Here is a 24,999-nt window from a genome sequence, read left to right as displayed (position 1 = left end):
GCCCAGGACCATTTTCTCCTGGTGCCTGAGGGTCCCTTGCAGCTACCTGTACAAGTCTTCTCTTTTCTCGTTCCCTGATTGCTAGATACACACTAATATTTGTGAACATCAGGATGATGCACAGCAAGAGCAGTATGGATGCACAAGTGATGATAAAGGACAAGGGGTACCATGAAATGCAGATCCCAGTGGTGAGGGTCTGCATGTGGAGACAGTTCCAGCCCATTATGGGTGAGAATGCAAGCAAGGCGCAAACAATCCATGAAACAGTCAGAGCTACACTTGCGCACAGTTTGGCACTGTCAGCGTGGATGTGGAAGAATTCAGGATGCATTACGGCAACATAGGCGTTAACTGACATCAGGGATAGAGCTGATGCTGATATCATCTGACTAAATATGATTAAGTTGACATAAGTCATGATCAACTTGAAGGCTTTTACATTGTGTACGAAATGTCCAACTGTGCGGTACAGAAGTCCGATGCCTGCGAAAACATCCGTGACAGCCAGATTTGCCAGGTAGATGTAGATGGGTCTGTGGAGTTCTCTTGTTCCAATGATTCCCAATAGCACAGGAGCATTACTGATGATGATGAGAAGTCCCATCAGCCAGAAGACAACGTCAATCTCTGTTCCCAAACTCACAAGGTCCTTGTGCATGGAGCAGGCTTCATCGGCTTGTGCAATGGAGACATTGTTCTGTAGATGCCACTTGTAGCAGGATATCAATCTGTCAAACTCAGGCACAGATTTCTCGGTAAGCATCCACGGGTCAGAGCTGTTGTTGAACATGCTGGACCTGATTCTGGTCAGCTACAGTCTGAGGCAGGAGGTGGGTGGGGAGGTTCCCAAGCTGTGGACGGCTCTGCTTTTCGTTTGGTCAGACTGGACGGCTAGAGCAATGATACAGCTGCACTTGGTCACGGCGGGTTTGTTTCTAATGAGGGAAAGCGCAAAAGCAACTGCGATTGCTCAGTGAGACTCACGTAGGATGTTACCATGGGCAACACAGGATACTGACCTGTGCAATGTTGTATGTCTTGAAAAGAGTGCAATTATTCCAATATGATGGACTGTTACCAGGGATAACACTGCAAACTTAATGTCATAGTATTGTATGATGACATTGTGTCTATTGTCATGTTGAGACATAGGCAACTAATGAGTCCCACACCAATATCCATGCAAACAATATGATTGTTAGTATCCTTTGGAACAGTGACTCAATGAAATATCATAATCTACGGCTAGCTTCATCAGGCCTGAAGAGGGCATTCAAGAAAGATCAATAACAGTAATTAGCCGGAGTTCCAGCCTGCTAGATACATGTATCTTGCACATCCTGCATTAAAGTGTCAATGACCGACAGGCAGATGGGTTTGCTACATCATGAGTTTTGCAAGAAGAATCTTCTTTTCCTGTGTTAGTATTTGTATATTATGTGTCCTTGCATCGTTATGTACATGTATCAGTGGCAAGTGGCAGGATAGAGTTATGGGGGCTGGTTCCATACAACATGAATATGTTTGAATTTGTTTGAAACAGAGCAGTAGTTTTAGCTTGAAAGTTTATCTGTGTCGGTGTAATACATTATGACAAAAAGGCTAAAACTTTAAGTAAATTGGAACTTACCAAGTTGAACTGAACTGAACTGGACTTAAAGTTTTAGCTTTTTCGTCATGGAGCAGTTGTAGTTTGTTAGGCCATGTGAAGGTAAACGCAATGTATCTTGTGTGAATAAGGTCACCTGTCTGTAACCAGGTCTGTGGAAAAATAGGCGGTTTATTCTTACTAATACATTGTACAGTTTATTTTCCCTTCCTGGAATAAGTAGTACTATCTATCATCAATGAGAAAGTCTCATATCTGACAGGAACATCTGTGCTAAGCCTTACACACATGATATCTGAAGGGCAAAAGATTATCAGCTTTGTACACTTCAAAGCTCTGATAGACAGCTAGTGTGGTACACGAGTGCTGTATCAGCAGGAATAGGAGTAAAAGAGCTTATATGCACATGTGCATGTAGTCCAGAAAAATGGCAATGCTTTCAGTAAGATTAGATTGCACTACATGTACATGTACCAGTCAAACTTGAACTCTGCCCTACAAAGATCAGCTTTAATGTTTGACTTAAATTGGCTTAAATTGGAGATGATGAATGAGCACTGCTGTTTATGTCCCAGCTATGTAACAGAAAGTATCCTCTATGCAGAACACTGAACTTTTAACATCCGTGAATAGTTTCATCAGGTTGGTAAGAGACTCTTTTTACACAACCAAGTGTTTTATTCACAGCCGACATGGTCACATCGGCTGTGAATAACTCCCAAACTTGTACACACTCAAGTTAGAGCAACTTTTACATGTTACTGTAATTATCTACCCTGCAGCATCATTCAAAATTTCAAGTTGGGTGAGTGACAAAGCCTGGGATTCGAACTGACTCTTAATCCCCGGATTCAAAAAACAGGGCCACTCATCACAAACTTTATGACACAACTACGTATAGAACTAAGGAAACCAATAATGCAATAATGCAGGAAGACAGGAACGTGGCAGGGGTCTTTTTCCTGAGTGACAATAGTGAGCCCGCCTTCCAGCTTTACTGTGATTCAGGGCATGGTGGCTTATTAGTTTTGTCCAACATGTATGGCCTGAAGTGATTGTGATACAAGCAATATTCCTCCCCGAAAGCAACTTCTCCTTTGATGTTCCCAAACTTATTATCTTTGAAAGTAAAGCTACTTCACTGTCGTTTATTAGAAGTTGGCAGCAACATGACAGCGTCTAATAAAATGAAACGACTTATGGATGAAATGTTTTGGAGCTGTGCCTGAGAACTGGATGAAGTCTGTCAGATAAGTTACAACTTCTTCTGGTATCACAGCTCGCCACCTGGTGCTATCAGACAAGACTCTCCCATATCTGACAGTTAAATGCTGAAGATATCCATGGTGGCAATCTTATTTATTAAGGGGAAACATTTTCAATGCATGAGTTTCCTCGGAATTTGTCTTTTTCTTAAATGCTATTAACACATAATCTATAGGACACATGACTTGTCATCTGCTGTGGGTATATTCTTTTATCATCCTCATACCTCTACACATGCTGCCATTTTTGAATCAAATTTAGGTGAACATATATATCATGCACTCTTGCTTCTAAAGAGAGATTTTATCTAGATCTGTTGGGAGCTCTTTTGTAATACTGGTGAATTATTCAACTTCTGAGATTCAGCAAAACGGTGCATCTTGGGAAGGTTGCCACAGTATGGATGAAATATGTTTCCCTTCTTATAGTATCTTACATCTCCTTTTCTAAACCAGGTGTAAATTTAATAATATTTGCCCTGTAAGGCTAGCACACCTGCCTTAAGGTGACGTCAGACACCTGAACTGTAATCAAGAAACCACTGTAAACACCTGGTATTCAGGCCAGGAGCAGAACTGAAACTTGAGATGGTTGACCTTGGTTTACAAAGGACAACAAAATGGCGGCTACGCCGATAAGTTTGGGGGAGCAAATCTCTGAAGAACTGACCTGCAGCATCTGCCTTGAGCTGTTCAAGAGGCCCAAGATGCTGCCCTGTCAGCACACATTCTGTCAGGACTGTCTACAGGACCATGTGGGGAAAAAAAGACACCTGAAGTGCCCAAACTGTCGTCAGCAGGTCAAGCTACCACCCCAGGGGGTTGCAGGTTTGCCCGACAACCACCTGGTTACAAGTCTGTGCGAGAGGCTGCAAAACCAAGCTACACTGTCAGGGGAAACAAGGGAACAACCCCATTCAGGAAACAGGTGCAGCTTTCATCCCTCTGAAGAAGTTAAACTCTACTGTAAACAGTGTAACATGCCTGTTTGTGATGAGTGTTTGGATGAAATGCACAGTGATCATGGAACAATAAGCTTAAAAAAGGCCTTAGAAGAAAGAAGGGCTCCAGTTCAGGCACTTATAGTTGAGGGGAGAAACATCTCAGAGACTTACTGTAGTTTCCTTAGAAGTCTGAGAGAGAAAGAAAAAGCACTGGATGAAAACAAAAAACAAACAGACAACAGCATAATTCAGGCTTACAATGAAATGGTTGAGAAACTCACAGAAAACAGAGATTATCTTCTGGCAAATGTTGACAAAAATCAAGAGAAAAACAAAGAGGCATTGCAAAAGGAAAGGGACAGAGTGCTAGCTGATGTTAATGAACTGTCCATCTCCATGGTAACCAAAGGCAAGAGGTCCAGCCCCTTCCAACAGCACCAGTCCCAGCAGCCCCTACAACATCTAGTGATGATGCAGGAAGGGACCAAATTCATCCAGATGGTAACCAAGAGGAAGAAGACCAGTCTCTCCTAGAATCACCAATATGTGATAATTTAGATACAGGGGTCACACATAGAGGTCACCAGCAGACAGAAACCATAACATTTGGAGGAAAGGGTGAAGAAACAGGTATGTTCATTCATCCCACCAGTGTTGCTGTGTCAGATGAAGGGGAAATCTTCGTAGCAGATCACTATAACAAGAGAATCCAAGTCTTCACCCGACAGGGAACATTTGTGAGACAGTTTCTACTATTTGGGTATGGAGGACAGAAGATGTACCCACATGATATGGCCATGGACAGGGAAGGGAACCTGTGGGTGGTGGGGAACACAGAGACAGCTGAGTTTGCCGTGCGGTACACCAAACGGGGCATGGAACTGAGGATGATTGTTCTGCAGAAGACAGAGTGGTACAGTGGAGTTGCTGTGGACACCAGGAGGAACCACATCCTCATCACACAAACTACAGGAGACAGACCCAACCTGCATGGTGAAGTGCAGGTGTTCAGGCCAGATGGAACACTTGTGAGAACTGTGGGTCAGCAGCAAGGGATGAAGTACCCAGAGAACATCACTGTGGATGGGGCTGGGAACATTCTAGTGTCAGACTACGAGAAACACTCTGTCTATGTGTTCAATGAGGACGGACAGTTTCTGTTCAACTTTGGGGGTGAGGGAAGTAGTGAAGGTCAGCTATACAAGCCCCTTGGCATTTGTACAGACAGTTCAGGTAACATCATTGTGGCAGACACTGGAAACAGACGTGTCGAGATGTTTCACAAGACAGGCAAATTCCTCAAACATATCAAGGCAAACATTGTCTGTCCTTGGGCTGTTGCCATGGCAACAGATGGACAGTTAACGTTGGTAGTGACTGATAATACAGACCATAACATTCACATCATCCAATGCTGCTGACATTATGGCTTATCTAATGTGTCTTGTTTATTTGAGAAAGTACTACTATCATGGCCATTCATGGCTATTACTGAGAATCAGGTACAGATAAGGAATGGTCAAAAAACATTTATGGCAAAAGTTTATGAAAAATGATCTTTTCATACAAGCAGAAATCTTACATGTACAGTGCCCAAGGCTTCTAAGAGAGTAGCTATATAGTCAGACCACTAGCCCCAATTCTTATTGAAATAGATGCTGTAATTTGTGAACATGATATGGTAATTTGAATTTGATACTGTTAAAGATATTGCTCAGATAGAGTCATCTTTTGTAACAGTTGTATGTATTATATTGGCCTCATTATAGACATCATGACCTCGGCATAATAGAATGACAAGATTTCTCCAATTGCAAACAACATTTTGTGGCCTAGCCTAATCCATAAGCGTCCACAAATATGTGGGAAATGGCTCTGCTTGGCGGCACATCACGTTATATTTCCTCATTCATTTTAATGTGGTCTATTAATGTGTTCTTGGTTGCTGTACATTGTACATCTATTTTAATGCTGTCTATTTACGTTCTTGGTTGCTGTACATCCATTTTAATGGTGTCTATTTCTGCTCATGCCTAGCCATATTCACAGGGAAAATGACAAGACAGATGGCTATAATAACGCTGCTTTGTCTGACGAATTTGCGGGTGATTTGTCAGGGTTCCGTGGTAAATTGGTTTCCAAGGAGGCTGGAAGGGAGAACATTGCTCACTTCATGATGAGGAGTCAGTGGGCTTCTGTTGTGTGATTGCAAAGCTGATGACTTCACCCTTAGAACATTTCCAGAAGGATTTAAATTACATGTAGATCATCAATCCATCATTTCATGGAATCTCGTTTCTAAGAACGGAAAAAAACATCGCTATTCCATCATCTTGACAGACAAAATTGGCATGTCTAATATAAAAATATTCAAATTAGGTCAAATCACACCAGGAGGTCAGCAAAGATATATGAAGAAATCATGCAAATTTAATAGCTAGATATTTCCCAGTTAGTTACAATGTGTTCCTTTTCTTATTGTAAACTAGCACCTAGATCCTGAAGTCTGATATTTTAGGATCTAATGCTTAGTATTACAAGTCAAATTCATGAAGGATAATCCTATTAGTCCAAAACATTCTTTCAAACAGAGACTATAAAGAATAGTTGACATATTCTACAAAAGGGATCATCAAGCCAAATACTATTATCGGTTACACACTAGTAACTGCACTGCTACCATAACAACAACGAATCAAATCCACATAAACAATACCTCACATCAGTTCATATTTTGAGTTGATCAATCATACAGGAAGGGAGCTCTTAGTCCATTACCTCATAAAATTATGATGTTAGAGGAGAGCTACATGGTTTTGACATGTAATTTGCAACATACAAAAACCTCATGTTACAGTGGGCCTGTCCGTGGTGCTGAATACTGATGGGCTGAACTTTCCCTGGTATTCACTATTATATAAATGTATTCTACATGTGCACATTCAGACCTCCCATTCAGTTCATTTTAAGTTCTATATGCTGAGTTTGGTTAATTATCCTTTGTTATCTCAGGATAAATCTTTGTTATGAATTTATTATTATTATTATTCCGTTATTTATTGTTTATCTTAAATTATGTTTGATTGATTTATTATTGTTTTTACTATTTTTGTTTAGTTAGTTGGACTCCAGGAAGAGTAGTGTAAACTTTATGTATTACACTAAATGGAGATCGAAATAAAACAAACAAACAAACAAATATAGCTGTCCCAGGTCTAGAATAGGCACAAAAAGCCCTGTCCTTGGTGCTGAATACAGAAACGATTTACTTTCCCTATGTTAATTTCTTGTCATTGGCCTCTTCTGAATTCACATAAATAAAAAACACTGGTATATAACAAACACCCCTGATATATAGAATACATGCATACATGTATGGCCCTGTCTATATGGTGCTGACTATAGGTAAAGGGACCTTTCTCTAGTATTCAACACATGTCCTTTACACACACAAGTGCAGCTGTCCATGGTATACATGCCCTTTACAAACACAGGTGGAGCTGTCCTTGGTGCTGAATATAGGAATTGTGTTAGTTTCTTGTCATTGGTATTGAATACAGACAAATGCAGCTGTCCCTAGCATAGAATAAGTACAAAAATGTGTTGTCTTTGATGCTTAGAAAGGTGGAATTGTGCCTTTGTTGGTTACATGTTATTAGTACTAAAACATACAAATGCAGCTGTTCCTTGTGAAAAAAAAATGAAACTGTCATTATTTCTGGACATAGCAAAATGCAGCTTTCCGCATGTGTGTTAGTGACTTGCCACTGGTACTGACTACTCACTAATGATGATGGCTGTTATGTAATACAGAAACAAAATTGACATGTCCTTGGTGCTGAATTAAGAAAAATAAAGCTGTTCCAGTTACATGCATTGGTTACTGAATATATACCTGTTCCTGGTATGGAATTTGTAAAAATGGGCAAGTCCTTTTCAGTGAATATAGGAAACCAGACCTGTCCCTGGTGCTGAACTATATAATTACAATAACCATGTCACACAAAACAGTGTCTCTGGTTGAGAACACACAATACATGTATGTAAATGGGGCTATCCTTGGTTGAATGCACACTGACAGAACATAGGATATGCTCTACTGCATACACAAAATTGGAAAATAAATATGACAAACAGTTGAAATTGAATCTGTTTATTCCAACACAGTACAAGCATTCTATTCTTATGCTTTTCCTCTGAGTTTTAAGATGATACCAAGCAGTCAAGTTCAAAGTCATGCCCTTTCAATCTGAGGCAAGCATGAAGGTTGTTCCAATGCTGAAAACCTCTCAGTCATAAAACGATAGCACCTAACATTACCCAACAGGCGACAGATTGTACAAGGTCCCCGCAATTTGCCGTCTGCCTAATAGGCCTGTTCGTCATAAGGTTCAAGATGTTGATGAAACATGCTCATTTATTTATACTTTTTACGAGCGAAGGATTCAGACTTTTACTGCACAGTTAAACTCCACATAAAACTTTTATAGGTTAAGAAATTAGACTTTATGGACATTGCTACAACTACAGAGGAAAACCTTTTATAGGCTGAGGATTTGGAATTTCCGACTACTGCTGGAGACACAGTTACTTTTACAAGTTGAGGATTTAGACTTTTACGACACATCTTACAAGCATTTTAACAACTACTAGAGGCTAAGGACTCAGGATTTAAGGATACTGTTACCAGTAAAACCAGTCTTTTATGTACTGTGGAAAAACACTCTGAGATAATTCACAGTCTAGTCACTTCCCCCGGTGCATATTGATAGGAGTTAGGCGTGATGAATAGCACTGCTCAATTATCCCTGTCCCAGCTGTCCTTATAACTACAAGAACACTTCATGAGTCATCCTGAGAAATAGCCCGGGCCAACGTGGGGGCAAACTCCAAAGGTACCAGCTGCAAATGGCTGAGAAAATTAAGCCTGAATGGGTTGAAGCACGAGCTATAGATGGCTGGCATCCAAAAACAGCATTAGACAGATAGGGGCTCCGTAAAGAGCAGGGGTCGTACAAGATTTCACATCAGTTGAGATGGCTTACATGGACCCGCAGGCTATTATGCTCCGTATAATTCAAATAGTCATGGTGGAGATGGAGAGAGAGATCATAAAGGCATAGAAGAGAGATGCTGATCTGGACTATTCATTATTGGGATCTTCCAGATCAGGACTTTAGAACCCAGTGTAAGACTATCTGTCCTAATTTCATCTCATCTGCTTATTTCAGTGGTGTGTGTGGGGAGGGGGGCTGATCAAGATTTGCCGTGGTGGCAGCAAGATTGCATTAGGTGCCATGATGATCATGACTGTTCCTTATCTTTATTGGTCTGGCCAAAGCGAATGTCAGCACAAATTGCGAGGAGAAACAGTTTGTGTGGAAGGCCAGGAGGGACACTTTATTGACAGGGTAAGCTCAAGGTGACTTTCAACTTAGCTGGGAAAATTCAAACAGAAGCTTCACGCCAAGAAGACTCAAAATCTCGTCAGCTCCTTGTTCCAGTCGCTACTTTACTTCAAGGAACAGAGGGCACAGAGGTGGCGATGAGTTAATAAAATAGCTATGCTTGAATGAGCTTAATCTTTTGACATGTTAGAAGAACAGAGTGTACTAATGCAAGATCGTTACACATGCTGCTACTTAGAAAATTATAATTGAAATTCCCCCTGCATGTTGTGGGCTCTATTCTGGCACGTAATTCGGATTAGTTGTATCATGTGTCACAAAGAGGATTGAAGAGATCATTAAAATGGATTTTTTTTTCAATCAAAAGAGCTTTGATGCATATCATTGGCCTTTGGTACATGATAACAGGTAATACTAAATCTTTACTTGATAATTGCATTTTGAGACACAGGATAATTAACTAGGATCATACTGCTGGGCAACATCCTTGATTAAACTGCTTGAAAACATCTTTGATTATACTGCTTAAACATATCTTTGATTATACTGCTGGACAACATCTTTTATTACACTTAGTCTACAGGAACATTTTTGATTATACTGCTTGAAAACATCTTTTAATATGCACAAATGCAGTTGCAGCTGCCCCAGGTATGAAACAGATACAAGACGGACCTTTCCTTGGTGCTGATGCATGTGTTAAATACAGGTCATTGGTACTGAATATGTGCAAATGAATCTGACCCTGCTGTAGAATAGGCACGGAATGGTCCTGTCCTTGGCGCTGAACACAGAAATATTGTACTTTCACCAGTGTTATATTGTCCTTATTACTCCACACAACAGGGAACATTTAACAACAGTATCTCCCACCTATATGCATGTATTTAGACAAACTGGCTGTGATTGTATCACTTGACAGTATCTTCCACTGACAAATAGCAACAACCAAGTCTGATTATTAGGAGCATTTCCTGCAGTCCACAAGCAACTTGTCAAAAAAGCAACTCTGATGTTATTTTGTTTTGGCAACGACAAGAATGAAACAATTTCTGAAGTCGACTAGATCTGAATTGATAGCTTTTGGTATGAAATCACATTAAATCTAGCCTTTCATAATTGCGAAATTGCCAGCAATTCTGCTGTTATGTCTTTGGCCAAGACAAGAATGAAGTGATTTCAGAGGAGGATTAGATTAGAATTGATAGCTTTCGGCATGCAATCACATTAAATCTAACCTGCGGAGCACAGGCAATCACGTCTGTCTATTGTTATGTAAATCAATCCTTTATCAAACCTATAAGTGATGAATTTGGAGTGCCTTTCTGTTAATTACTGTTCCTTCATTAGTCAATATGCTGCAATTATGACTAGCATAAATTGGAATCCGAGGTATTACTGATGTTATCCGGCTGATGCAAACAGCCAGAAAAACAAACAACAAATTTTCAGCATATTGAATTTTTCAATCAATTATTTTTGACTTGCAAAATGAGTACTCGTAGAATATTTGAAGACATACTGAAAAATATATGGGCTGATTATTCATTCATATCATACATGCAACCAACAAGTGACATTTCTATATGTACATGGTTGAAGATACTCTCAACATACAAATAAATCTGTTGCAAAAAATCTCTATAATCAAATACAGCTTTAGAAGCATGTACATGTCAAGAAGCAGCAATTGAAGCAAAATGGACACATTATCAAATGGAAAGTATAACTTAATGTTCATGAAATTCAAGCAAAAAGAAAAATCACTTATCCTAATGGTGTAGACAAACACATCATCAAATGGAAAGACTTAGTATGAATGTAAAAAATTGAGACAACTTAATGTTCATGAAATCTAAGCAAAAAGAAAAAATCACTAATTCTAATGACAAAATTACAAGCCAACAGGTTGTTAAACTGGTGGAAACAAATGAGAGGGACTTACTTTGCACGTAGGGCCAGCTGTCTGTCATTGGGGCACACCCAGCGATCGATCCTCCCTCCTGATGCCATCTCACCCATATTGTGCGGCGCCTGCCTGCGTCTTTCCCGCCTGCTCAGCGGCGGTCCCGGTATCCACCCACATAAATCAGACGACCATCCCCCCGACTCCGACGCTTCATTAACACCTCAGCAGAATCAGAGCCAGCAACCCACCTGTGAAGCGAGTTGGAAAAAAACAGAACACATGAGGCCAAGGAAAGAAAATGTTGTGTTTCATGTTTCCTGACCAACCCTAGAAAAACCTGCCAACCATAAACTTTTTTTTTGGTGGACCCCTGCATGGGACAATTTTTCAAGCTAGTCAACCTTTTCTAGCTCAATGATCTCACACCTCAGTGATAAAACGTTGGTTTTCTAACATTGACATTGAAAATATTGTATTGTGTAAGTTAGACCCCTATATATCACTGAAGTCCTTAAAAAAAAGAAAGAAAAAAAAAGATAATCCCTACCTACCAACCCTGATTTTGCAGGGCTGAGACAGGAAACACAACATTTTTTTTCATTGGCCTGACGAGGTTTGACAGGTCTGTAGAACAAGTGGCAGACATGATGATACAGGGTAACACTCACCGCGGGGGAGGTCACGGGGAGAGTCTCGCTTCTACCACAGATGTGAGAACTATCAAAGAGCAAAGTTGATACCACCGCCCAGGGCGGCAACACGTCAATGACAATGTATCAGAACTCCCTAGCAACCACGGCTCTCTGTATTAATGACAGCTGTAGGTAAGGATTTGAGGTTTATCAAGATCTTTACGAAGGTTTCAACCAGACCCATCTCATCAATGATGGAGCAGGATAGAAGAGAAAGCCAATGGATTTGGGGATTTTTGTGACGATGGTGGCTTCTGAAAACTGTGCACATGTACATGAGCCTTTCAGATTGAGTTGGCGTAGTGACATTTAGAGTCCTGAGCTAGTGCATATGCACTGGCGACATTATGTGCGTGTGCATTACACGTGCTGGCAACTACTGTTCAGATTCTAGGAAATGACTTCAAAAGGAGATCAAGAAGCTACAGGTCTACAGTCACAGTGACGTAAATATTTGCAATACAATAACAAGCGACACAATAAAAAGTACAGATTCAGCTTCTTCTTTGAGCATATTAATAATTGTAAATATGAATATTGCATGAACACCAATTCCTGCACACAAAAAACAGACCATTGGATACTATTGATTTTTCCATAGAATTTTTTCCTTTTGAAACTTTCGTGAAAAACTTTTGACCCCCCCCCCACCAAAAAATAAGTATTCCCATGGTACGAATGCAGCAAACTTCCTGATCCTAATTGGCTACCACCTCCAGAGTCAACCATCTCTGATTGTGACCCCTTCTGTGATACCCAAGACCCCAGACCCTCAAACAGGACGTTAGAATCCTAGATTGGGCATTAGCGAATCTCCACCAAGGGCGAACACGAAGCCAGGTCATGATTACCTCCCTAATGACTACAATCAAGGGGGACAGTTGAACTTCAACGTTGACCTTTGCTATTTGTTGAGTCCAGTGAGCCAGCGATTCCTTGGCTGATGGGTAGATTTTAAAATGGATGAAACTGTAACAGCTTATTGAGACCACAGCCCCAGTCCAAATGTATTACCAGGGCCTTACATGTAAAGTTTGGATACAAAGTAGTCGCAATAAATTATTTAAGCTGGATAAACTCACACTGCCACACACATGGACATTACATGTGATCTTTACGTTGCTAAGGGTTGGTACGTGAGTATGGTAGTGACGTCAATAGCCTGGTACTAGATGGCATCAGACTGTGAAAATTTCAGCGAAGTTATACTGAATTTCCTGGAAGTACAATGTGTGACGCAAGTACTAACTACCAGGAAATTCACATGAGTTGAACACTTAAAAAACTTTTATACCTGAGACATGTAATACATGTTTAATACAGACACTTCAATTCCTAACTTCACTGTTACTAGTATCTGAAACTTACATTTTGTAAATTATAGACTATACATGATGCCAGACCTCTCAAATAACCTCTTTACATCTTAAAATTTACGAGTTATACATTGTAACTAGGCATAGAATACAGTAGATTAGTCCATGAAGTATGTAAGGCAATAAAGTTCATCACTGCACATAGAGTCTGGTCTTTTGTATGCATGAAGCCCCACAAGTGAGTTACAGTACACATATATTTGATGGTTGTCTTTTTACCAGCCCAAATTACACCATATATTTTGCAGTCTGGTCTATAAAGGTTGTCATTGTTAGTGCATATGTTGCAGCAAATTGAAATGAAGTTGTAGATTTATCAACCCTTAGTTTGGTCTGATAAAAAATATGATTGTCATGCATATGTTCATGCATAACATTCTTTTGGGAGTGCTTCAAGTGGTGACATTGTAAAAGTAAGTTAGCAACATTAATTTTGTACATAAAATCATCCCAACTTAACTTTTGCTTCTTCTTGCTTGGGACACGTCAAGCATTCAATCTACTTCAAAGCAAGAAGATTTTTGGATACATACAATCATTTAACTTTAGTAATTGAAGTAAAAAAAGATTACCCCATTCTTTCAATTGAAGGTTAAATGGAGACAATACACACATACTAGATGATATGGTTAGCCCCGCCCTCCTCAAGTAACCCAAGCAAATCGTTACTGCAAAAACTATGATAAATTTCAATAACTGTCCAGTATCAAACTTAACTCATTATCAGAAAGAAAACATAACCTACCTTGCTCAGTATATATATGTCAGAAATACAAATCACCTCTGTAACAGTCAATCTGGAACTCTGTTATTTTCCCTTCAGTGTAAGCACGGCCGAATGACCAACCCTTTTATGTAGTCACTATAGACGCAGTGTCATATATCAATAAGGAACCGATTGCTCAGATTACATGTAAATCAGCAGCAATAAATATTTGATGAACGTCCTGGCAAAAGTAATTGATCTTTAGTTGTTGGCTCAAGCTTACATATGCCTGTATAGTGTTATATGATAAACAATTGTCATACAATATATACACTAACTGTAAGCATAACACGATATTTACTTAAATAAATGGCTCTTGCTTGCATATTTAAATACATTAGTTGCCTTCTCCTTAAAAGAGGCTTTTTCCAATGTTTGTAAAATATGATTGTTTAATAACAAAATAACTTAGATGTTATACATGATCTGGCTCTAAAAACAAGTAGGAAGATTATAGTTACATTTTCTTTATACGCCATTTATGAAAACTTCATCATTCCATAAAAAGGCTCGTTAATCACAAATTTCATTGTGCATTAAATATATACCCATATTGATTTGTAGCATGCATTATGACTCAGATAATGGCAAGCAACAAATGTCTTAAATCAATAGGATAATAGTGTGTTGTGTGTTGTGTGATGTATATATTTAGATTTGTAGCCCTGAGCTTCTTCATTGATTTTTGCCAGGTGTCATTGCTAATTTAGATTTTGTACAGGCTATGGGGATGGATTAAGTAAACAGAAGGGAAAACTTAACAATGAAAAAAAAAAGATTTGAAATGTACAGTAGTGTTTGGAGAATTCAATTATAGAACCAAGCTTCCAAAGCCCTACATGGCCTGTCTATCAGTAGGTGCTGTTGAACACTTGGGAACACGTTAAGAAATGACTAAAGGGGTGTTTTTACATTTTTAAATGTCTGTTTCTTTTCTATAGAAAAACAACAGTTAGTATCGCTTGTAAAAGCACCAGGTGCAGGGATGTTAGTGTTACTGTGACTGTCGTTCAGCACCAGGGACAGGGATGGCAGTATTACAGTGACTGTCATTCAGCACCAGGGACAGGGATGGCAGTATTACAGTGACAGTCATTCAGCACCAGGGACAGGGATGGCAGTATTACAGTGACTGTCATTAAGCATATTTGATTCTACAAAATATCTTCCCCCCCCCCCCACACACATAAAAATACTGCCCTAAACTTGCCAAAATCCTTTTTATCTATCAACCAATATGGGGGATAGTTAAATGATACTAAGCACAGGTACAGACCATTTTGTCGATACTAAACTAGTTAGTAACACACAGATTTGGACAGCTCAATTTCTCAGCAGTTATACTGGACACTAGCCAAAGCCTGCAGCTGGGTAATACATAATATATTACAGGTCACGAAGATAGTATTGAATATCGCTCAAACTCACATGTGAATGTCATGACCATTGGTTATCTGTATATATCAGCAAATCATGTAACGTTTTTCTCATGGTTCCAGATTTGAATTCCTCTCCTAGCTACAGTCACAAAATTACCGCACTGAATTATTGATACCCAATCCTGGCCAAATTGCTTGCAGATCACAATTTTTCCGAACTTACCTACTATCTGATTATACACGATGTATTTCCTGGCTTAGTGCCCTTAAGCCTACAGCCAGCCCAGGTTTTTGCGACTGACACAAGCTCTTGGCGGTTTTAATGTTTAAAGCGCGGTGTCAGCGCCCTGTAATCTTTGGCCGCAGGATCGCAGCGGTTGGCCTGCTAAGAGTGATCCCGCTAAAGCCCGCGTATGGATTTTTCCATTCGAGGCGGTTTGTCTATACAGATAGATAGATGGGATGTAGGGAAGTGTCATTAAATATGCAGGGGGATTATGACCTGTAGGTATTACCTTTCCCACAGGTTGGGGGGATAATGCTGTAAAACACTGTCCCTCAGGGATTGAAAGGGCTATTCACCATCAATTCTGGGTCAAAGATTGTACACACTGTGCATTATGATATTATTCATGCTGGTACCATGATTCTATTTTTGTATTTTTGCATTGCCCACTCCACCCCAAAATCATGACACTGCAAATATGTGCTTCCATTACATTACTACATAGAATATATTAATATTATTCAACTACAAACTTTAAACACAGCAAAAAACTTTCTACTGTAAAATAAAGCCATGCAGGTAGTCAGATAATGCTATGGTCTTCAAATCTAGCAAACAATTTGCTTGGGAACTACCTGTTACAGTAACTACAAATTTGTTACTCGACGGTCCCTTTTCACTTTACAAAATTAAAGGCCTAACCACATGCCCTAAGTTTCATCTCTTAATGATCTGTAATTTAGAACAGAGTGGCTATTTCAGTACAATCATAACAGCTGCCTAATGGTTACAAACAGTGAACAGAATTCTTATGTTGACGTTTGCCTCTTTTTTTTTTTACAACTTTAGAAATCAAAATACCTGACAGGAGTTATACCAGAATCTTCAAGATCAACATCTGACTTATAAGTTACATTTTGATGCTGCCCACATACAACACACACACACAAATCATAACCATCTACTAGTACTACATGTAAGAAAGTGAACTGCCCTGAACCCTAGTAGGCCAGGTCATTAGCTGGGTTGAATAACTGGCTATCACAAAGCTTTTAGGCATGTAAACAGACTGATTAAAAGGCACAGGTCCAATTACTGACACAGGGTGACAGGCTGTTATCAAACCTAACACAATGCAGCCTGGTCCCTTTATATTATTCACACTAAGGATTGGTCCAGGTAAATGTGCTAAGATGGCAAGTTCTAACCTTTCGTCTCCTTAATTATGTGCCTTATTCCTATTATGTACCAAAAATGACCAGCAGGTGGCATCAAATTGCGAGCTTATAATGCTAAATCTATCATGATCAGATGAAAGGAAGCGGCTTCATTTGAGGAGGCAGGCCTTGCTTAATGCTAAATTCAGATACAGGTCCTAATTTTGCTTCATGTAGAATGAACTGATTAGACATTCTGCTGGCTGCAAATTGCATGGACCTAAAATGGCCGATCGTGCTTTACATGTATGTAAAAGGGTATGCGGGCCATCAGATCAAGTCAGCAGGAACTTCACTATATCTGCTGTGCTATTCATTACAACTGGTAACTGGGTTCTGGAACATGTCACTTTTAATCATCAACCTGTGCATTGTGTTCTTCCCCTGGGATTCCATGGACTCACAGGCATGTTACTGTAGGGCTCTAGATTAAGTGGCCATAGACCACTAAAATGTAGGCTGGGATAACTAAAAAGACACTTTGGGGACAATGAAAAAATAATCAACATCAGAATGTCAGCCCTTCTTTTGTTTATCTGGCACATGTCCCAGCTTTTGGATCCGGAAAAGTCCCCCCGAATTTCCTGTCTACACTGCAATTATAGTGCGCCTGGGAGTGAACATAAGCAAAATAAAGTTGACTTCAAGTTGAAGTCATACAATACATGTACTTCCCAAAAAACAGGTTAGGACACTTAATCCTCGGGACAATTGAAATTTATTTTTGGGACAGTGCTGGGAAGAAAAATTAATTTTGAGGCCTGCTTTGTATTGTAGTTCTCCTTATCATGACAAATTCTCCACATTCTATGTGCTTTTTTCCAGCAGCTCAGGATAAGAGGATCAAAAAGCCTTTGCAAGCAAGTTTCTGTGTATCCTGCTGCTAGACATCTGGCATGTTTCCAAACACCAGTTTTGTTTCCTGGTGACCTTGTCTTCCTTAGTGCCATCAGCGTTTTGCTCTTTCCATCAATCAAGCCTTGAGTTGCACTGATTTTCAAACCACTGCATGTACAAATGAACTGCGTACTGTCTCCTCTTACTTTATTATACTGGCAGAATAGAACACACATACGTGCACACATTCAAAGAAATTTATCATGAATTCTTCTGCAAGCACCAGTTGAATTGAGGGCGAGCAATGTAAGCTTCAGGCAAACATGCTTGTCAATAAGATTAGGGGCCCACCTTAGTGTGCTTTGCCGAAATTGTGGTAGAGTCACATTGTACAATATATACATTGTACACTATGAAATAATGCATAGCATATGCATCATTCTTCACCTCAAAAGAGGATGACTTCCTTTACTTTTACCTGTACATAGAAGAAGCTTTCTGTTTGAATGTAACGTTATATATTTTGGGATTGAACATCAGAATTACTTTAGATCCCCTGTTACTGTACATGTACCTAAGCCCCATTATCATGACCAAATTGAATACAAAACTTCGAATTCACGTGTCCTAAGTAGGGAAAAGGTAAAAGGCAGAAGTAAGTGGTAGACTCTTGTAAGTCCAGATCAATATTACCTTTCCCCATACCTACACTGGATCAATATTTCTCCACCCCCACAGTGGGGGACGTATTGATTTTTGTGCTCTGTGGTACAGAATATAGAAGTCCACACTGCATGCTGTCTTTCCCCAGGCAAAAGTAAATTGGTTTCCTTATTGCTCCTACATGGTTTGTCCCCATAAGAGTACGTACTAGCTACAATAATACATCATATCGTGGCTCAAAATACTTGTAATACGTTGTATGTAGCAAACCTGTAACAGGGGGTTCCAAATTGTAAGCCTTCTTTTCTTTTTGCAATATGATGCATTGCAGGTGGGTATTTGCATTGGAATCCCTATTTAATGAGGTATTGCCATATTCATTTTCAGAAATATTCAATAATACACAGTGTGTACATCAAGATGTATGGAAAGTAGAAATTGGTTTACAAAGAGTTGAAATCCATGAGATGTCTAGGTGCAATTAATAACCATACTGTATATAATATTATAAATATAATGCTACAGTATAGTCTAATAATAACAGACCTCCTCTATCTGAGACTATAAGAGAACATGAAATTTGGACTTACCTGATACATGTACATCCAAGTTAATAACTATGTACGTTGCTTCTCTAGCAACTTAACAATCCTACTGTGTAGAACAAATATTCCTTTTACATCGCATCAATGGAATCCACTTGGAAATGCTAATTCTAGTGGTGCAGTATTGACTGGTTAAACATGGGCCGCCCATGTCAAAGGGGTAAAGCGTCACAAGTAGGGCAAGTAATAGGCAGCAATCTGTCCCCTGGGTACACAGTAGCATTCTGCCCATCCCAGCTGTCTGCATATTTGAACAGTTAAACATATTCCCACAAGTATATCAAAGTGGTGTTAAAATTTGGACAGCTGTATCTATTCAATCTGATCTTCAAAGAAACTCCACGCTATTTTCTTTTTTGATCAACAATTTACTAAAAAATTACATCAGGCCCTAGTCTATTAGTTTAAGTCCTTATAAAAGCAAAGAATGAAAATTTCCAATGTTAACTGTGGTACTGAATAGTAACAATTGTGGTAAAGATTTTGCCCATAATAAAATGTTGCTTATTCTGTCAGCAATGACAGCTCAATTATGACTGCAGTAATTTCATCCCAGACTATTACTTGGGATTCCGTATTTGAATATTGCATTGATGTAAGATGAAGTCTCACGCACAAATTTGCCAGAAAAAACAATTAGAATTGATGGTGAATATCGGAGCGCAGGTGGTAGTCAGACTCCCGGCTCCCTCTCATCTATATTTCATCACCGCGCTGTTATCTCCGATATTTCAGGAGGGAGTGAAGAGGTGGCCACCATTCAGTACCAACCACCAGATTTTGCAAAGGCTTAGGAAAAAAAATGTTGTGTTTCCTGTTTCAGTCCTGAAAACAATTAGGGTTGGTAGGTATGGATTATCTTCTCTTTTATTTCTTTTTTTTTATTTTGGTGCTCTCTAGTAATCCTAATTATACCATACAGTTAAGTTTTAACAAAGCAAAACTTGCATGAGGACACTTATATTTTCTATGTCAGTGTTTAAAAACCAATTGTGCAATGTTTCATCACTCAGGTCAGATCATGGAGCTAGAAAAGGTCGATCAGCTTGAAAAATGAATGTCTCTTGCAGAGGTCCACCTCCCAAAAAAGGCTAGAGTCTGCAGTTTTTTCCAGGGTTGGTCGGGAAACAGGAAACACAAGATTTTTTTTCTAGGCCAAAGGGAAGCCGTTCACATGAATCATAGTCTTACCTGTGTCGTGTTTTCCGCTTGGGTGAACACATCATGATTAATAGTGGCAACAGTAGCATACATGTGAGAAATAAGAAGGTTTTATGCTTCTTGCCAAAAGCCATGTTACTAAGTGTGACAGGTTGCTTTGGGATTCGTGTGATCTTATGTCTCTAAATATAAATGCAAACCCGCTCAGTTATTGAATAATATAGTCCCCATCTAGATAGGTGGCCTTATGCAGACTAGAAGTTTTCCTCATCATCAGTCAATATTTGTGATTGACTCAAGCTAGGGAACTGGAATTTGATACCCCGAATTATCGTCAAATCTGAGCAGCTAAGTGACAATAATCAAACAGGTGTTACATGTAATGCTTATGTTTCTATTTATTAAAACTAAATGTATACGTAAGATTTTTGTCCACGAAGCTTCTGTCACATTTCAATGTAGATTCAATTAATGCAAGTCACTAAAAATAACCATTAACGTTCTTATTGTTCCAATCCTACTTAAAATGCATTACACAAATTTTGGAGAAGATCGTGATGACATGCAAGGATCCTTTAATTCCAGCAAGTATTGATTACATACGAGCCTTAAGTAATACTGTGATAGAGCCTTCATTAGCCCTGATGGCCACTTTTAATGTCACATGAATCCATAAAATTTCAGGTCAGCCATTTCAAAACCCATCATTGGCAACTCATGTCATTGGACTTACCAGTAAGCCATACAAAATTTGATGTTCAGCTTTATAGAATTTTGAACAAATTGAATTTCTTGGCTCTCAAGAGCTATATGTACATATCTTTGGCCAATGGATGAAAAAAAAAGACTGAGAATTATCTGGTTGCATAATACTTTCAAATTCCTTCAAAGATTGAATATTACCTTCCTGTTCATAACTTGTCTACTTTCCAAATTGCAATTATATGTCTTAGATGATGATAGAAACTTTAAAAGAATATGCTTATGTCACAGCTAACAATAATACAGCAACAGCCTGCAAAGGTGTCCTTAACAAGGAAATGCATGTAGCTACAGATAGCTATAGCTCAAGAAAGAGGTTGGTAGAGAAATATGACATGTAGAAAATTGCTCACTCGTCATTTTACCCCAGGGAAATTCTTCAGGAGACCTGAAGCTCTATCTAAGCCTGGATATATTTCAGTTGCGGTCATTTGCTAGAATGTAAAATCAGTTCAAGTGATTGATCATGCCTTGGAGAACCCAAGAAGGTTGTAACAGTCAGTTTGGAAGATAACTTACAAATCATGGTCCAGTAGAAAATTCTAACCTAACAGTGCAGTTTTACACAGCTTGTACTTACATGTACAAAACTGGTGTTTTGAATTTTGCAACTTCAATGCAGATTATCTATACATTATAAAACATTGATGTTGTACGTAGCTAGTATAACATAGAGGTGTCTGCAGGCATTAAAATTCAATACATCATTGACAAAATGTTCTTTTCTTGCAATCCTACAGAATTAGGTCACATAGATGAATATTCAGTACATGAATTCTTTATAGGGGATTAAAGATGGCCTATCAAAGAATTATATAGCATTTGTCTTTGAACATAAAACTGAGCTGAGGAAAATGCAATTTTTACGGCTGAGCATTTCTGAGAGTGAGATGCTAGTTCTGTAATTTTCAGCTGGAAACTGCACATTTTCTATGGCATCTATGCTGTAATTTTCAGTGTATAGGGGATTAAAGACAGCCCGACAGCAAGTCGGTAAAGCATATATAACATTGATCTTTGAACATAAAACTAAGCCGAAGAAAATGCAATTATTATGGCTGAGCATTTTTGAGAAGTAGAGACTGTAATTTTCAGCTGGAAACTGCACATTTTCTATGCTGTAATTTTCAGTGTATTTGAGGGGATTAAAAACAGCCTGACTATAAGAGTAAAGCATTATGAAAATTTATATAGCATTTATCTTTGAACATAAAACTGAGCCGAGGAAAATGCAATTATTATGGCTGAGAAGTAGAGACTGTAATTTTCACCGGGAAACCACACATTTTCCATGCTGTAATGTTCAGTGTAAAATTGCCACAGCGAACCAGGTTGTTATGATGATAACAAAATCGATGCGGCTGTTTGAAAAGAAAATATTGACGTAAGCTGTGCTGTGTTGAGTCTGTACTGTTCTGCATCAGTACTCCATATTAGAGAATGCTTTGTTGAAATCCATCCTTTCCTTTTAATATATAACCTTTCATTTTATCCATCTGCATGCTAGTCTCAATGCATGCATGTAATGATAAATCTGGGATATTGCAACAGACTGAGTAACAGCTGTTTATAGGAAAAAGAAAAACTTTTAATCTTTATATTAATCACATAAAGAAAAGGTTGCATGCATGTATGTACCAAAGTATATGAAATGCAGCATTCTATACAAGCAAGGTCCATTTCGGATGGTAGAAAGTTGTGTTATTTTGGATGACATTAAAAGGATCAATATTTCACAGTACTAATTTGAGTGTAATTGTACCATAATAATTTTTTCTGCTTATTTTTTTTTATTTCTCTAAAGCACAACATAATTGCATACTTGAACTACAAAAAACACTAAATATATCCCCAAATATTCCCGTCATGTTGGGCTTTCCGTGCTTTTCCGTTTCATTCACAACCGAGGTATGCGTACATGTAGCAAATGTGATTGAAACCTACACGATACGTTCCCTTTGACTCAGTTTAAGCTCCACAACCCCCGGCATCAGATATGAATTGTGCTGAGTCAGTAGAAAAGCCACGACGTGACCACTTAAGCGTTCTAATCGCTCCTGTGTATGCCTATAATAGATCAGTCAGGAAAAAGCAATTACACCCCAAATCGCCTTGTCAAACCTGGCCCGCCCAAGGCACTGGCCGGGACCGCTCCTCTACCGTGGCCCTAGACACATCACCTTTCACACAGATAAGATTGAAAATACCCACCAGCTGCGCGTAACGTCTTCTCTCACTGTTGTAGCTGTCTTCTGCGGTGCTCGTCGTCTTGTGGGCAGATATAGAGGAGAAAAACACTGATTTGGCGTCAGAATTGCACCACTTCCTGGATCGTATCCGCCATATTTAATTATGTGGTGACGTCACGAAATCTACAGCGTGGAAGAAACCACCTGTTTCAACTTCTTAGGGGACAAAAATTGACCTTCAAATTTTACCATATTTCTTTTCGTGCAAAGAATCCAGGAAGTAATTCAAAGTAGTTATATTCAACGTCTTTGCTTCATTCTAAGACGTCCGTGTCTGTATTTATTTGTTGCGACCTAGTTTTTCTTTCATATTTTCTCCTTGGACTCAACTATATGCTAGTGTAGTTCTGATTCTGATGAATGTACTTATATGGCCAGCTTATATGACACACGTAACGTTACACCTACATGTATGACTACGTGTTTATTACAAGAGATCTAAAACATCTGCCAATTTTATATCCGGTTGACGTGAATTCTCATTTCCTCTCTGACGGTGCAACTGCGTCTCATTTCAACCAGGAGTGTCAACAGGATCTCAAAGCGTCAGCCCCGTATCCGGATGTTAAAAAACCGTGTGGGATACTAGATCTATAGTCGGTGCCATCTTTTATGGTATCGAAATACTAATTGTTTATCTTCTATTGTTGGAAAGTTTATGGGAGTGTCACAACATGTCGTAGAGAGGGAAATGCAAATGAAAGTATGTACGCAGGTCCAAGGGGGGTTCGAATAACATACAAAGGGACCAGGGCCTGAGAGAGACTAAAATTTAACTGAAGCTTTGATTATAGGGATGGATGTCAGGGTAATAAAACAAGAAATAAAACACTTTGCATCAAGTGAACACAGAGAAAAATGTTTTCTTACACATATAACGTAAATAAGCAGTTTATAAGACGAAATACGTCGGATACTAACAAAGATAAATGGTGTTTGTAATCTATTTTCAAAGACGCATAAAGCTTTTAAAAGATGGTCCTGATCAGAATCAATCATGAGCACCCTTTCATGAAGGTTCTCTATCAGCACTTTGATGCTATATCAAAGCATGGAGTTAAAAGAACTCAATGATCAAAGTATACATACGATGGATTACAAGTCAATAGCGTCAAAATAGTATATATAAGAGATTGTCCAAGATAAAAAGAAGGTCGTCACTATTTGATGGGATTGAGAAAATGATTGCGTTTAAATTTCTAATGTGGCGGCAAATTGGATCTTGAACAGCTGTGTATTAATTTATGCGTGAAGTATTATTTCAAATTTTACTAAACATAGCACGTGTTGTTAGCCGCTATGAAATGACACTTTTGTGGGCACAACATGGTCAAATATTTGTAGGAAAGAGGAGGAAATATTCCATACTGTACTGTACTGTACTGTACTGTACTGTACTGTAACTATTGGATGGCCGCTATAAAATTGCTATGTCGCACTCGCCCCCTCTAGCGTCAGACTAGTACAGTGCAATCACTTGCTTGTGCCTTGCGACGACTTTCATTTAAGAAACAACGTGCAAAGTTACACTGCAGTTAGTCCATCTCTTGCTTTCTCTCCGATTCAAGAATTTCTTGTAAAAAGTAACATAATTTTTCAAGAAACATTTAATTTCATTTTATACAGAACATGTGGATATAATTTTAGAGAATTCTGCCCATCTATGCATGGTAGTAGCGGTAAGGAGGACGCCTGGTGGTTTGTATAAAAACTGCATCATTGAAGTTATATAAGTGCAAGTTCCCACTTTGATATATCTGCGACGGAAAAACATCCAAATGAAACAGTTTCACATTTGACGCGTACGGTGACGTCATATATGACTGAAGGATTAGAAGGACTAACGTAAAGTTAGACAGTATTTTAACTAGACGATTATAATGAATTGAATACTCACAAAAATCAGGTACAGCAAGCTTTCTTCATGT

The 24,999-nt window shown here is 38.9% G+C and overlaps 1 protein-coding gene and 1 pseudogene across 4 annotated transcripts in view; one reads left to right on the top strand and one right to left on the bottom strand.

Annotated features, from left to right (window-relative positions):
* Positions 1–23,183, bottom strand: part of LOC109466126 (rabphilin-3A-like) — a 43,857-nt gene extending 20,674 nt beyond the window's left edge. For all 4 annotated transcript variants that reach the window (XM_019763773.1, XM_019763764.1, XM_019763781.1 and 1 more), the window contains exons 1-2: positions 23,034–23,183; positions 11,175–11,386 (exon numbers count right to left, since the gene is read on the bottom strand). In XM_019763773.1, coding sequence (XP_019619332.1) covers positions 11,175–11,251 — 77 coding nt within the window. In that variant the 5' untranslated portion in view covers positions 11,252–11,386; positions 23,034–23,183. The remainder of the gene's footprint in view (positions 1–11,174; positions 11,387–23,033) is intronic.
* LOC109466147 lies at positions 3,498–5,313 on the top strand (annotated as a pseudogene).
* Positions 23,184–24,999: the final 1,816 nt, after the last annotated feature.

This window comes from Branchiostoma belcheri, unplaced genomic scaffold (assembly GCF_001625305.1).
Source record: "Branchiostoma belcheri isolate BF01 breed outbred unplaced genomic scaffold, Haploidv18h27 scaffold1, whole genome shotgun sequence".
Taxonomy (NCBI): Eukaryota; Metazoa; Chordata; class Leptocardii; order Amphioxiformes; family Branchiostomatidae; genus Branchiostoma; species Branchiostoma belcheri.
This window is presented reverse-complemented; position numbering and strand designations above follow the sequence as displayed.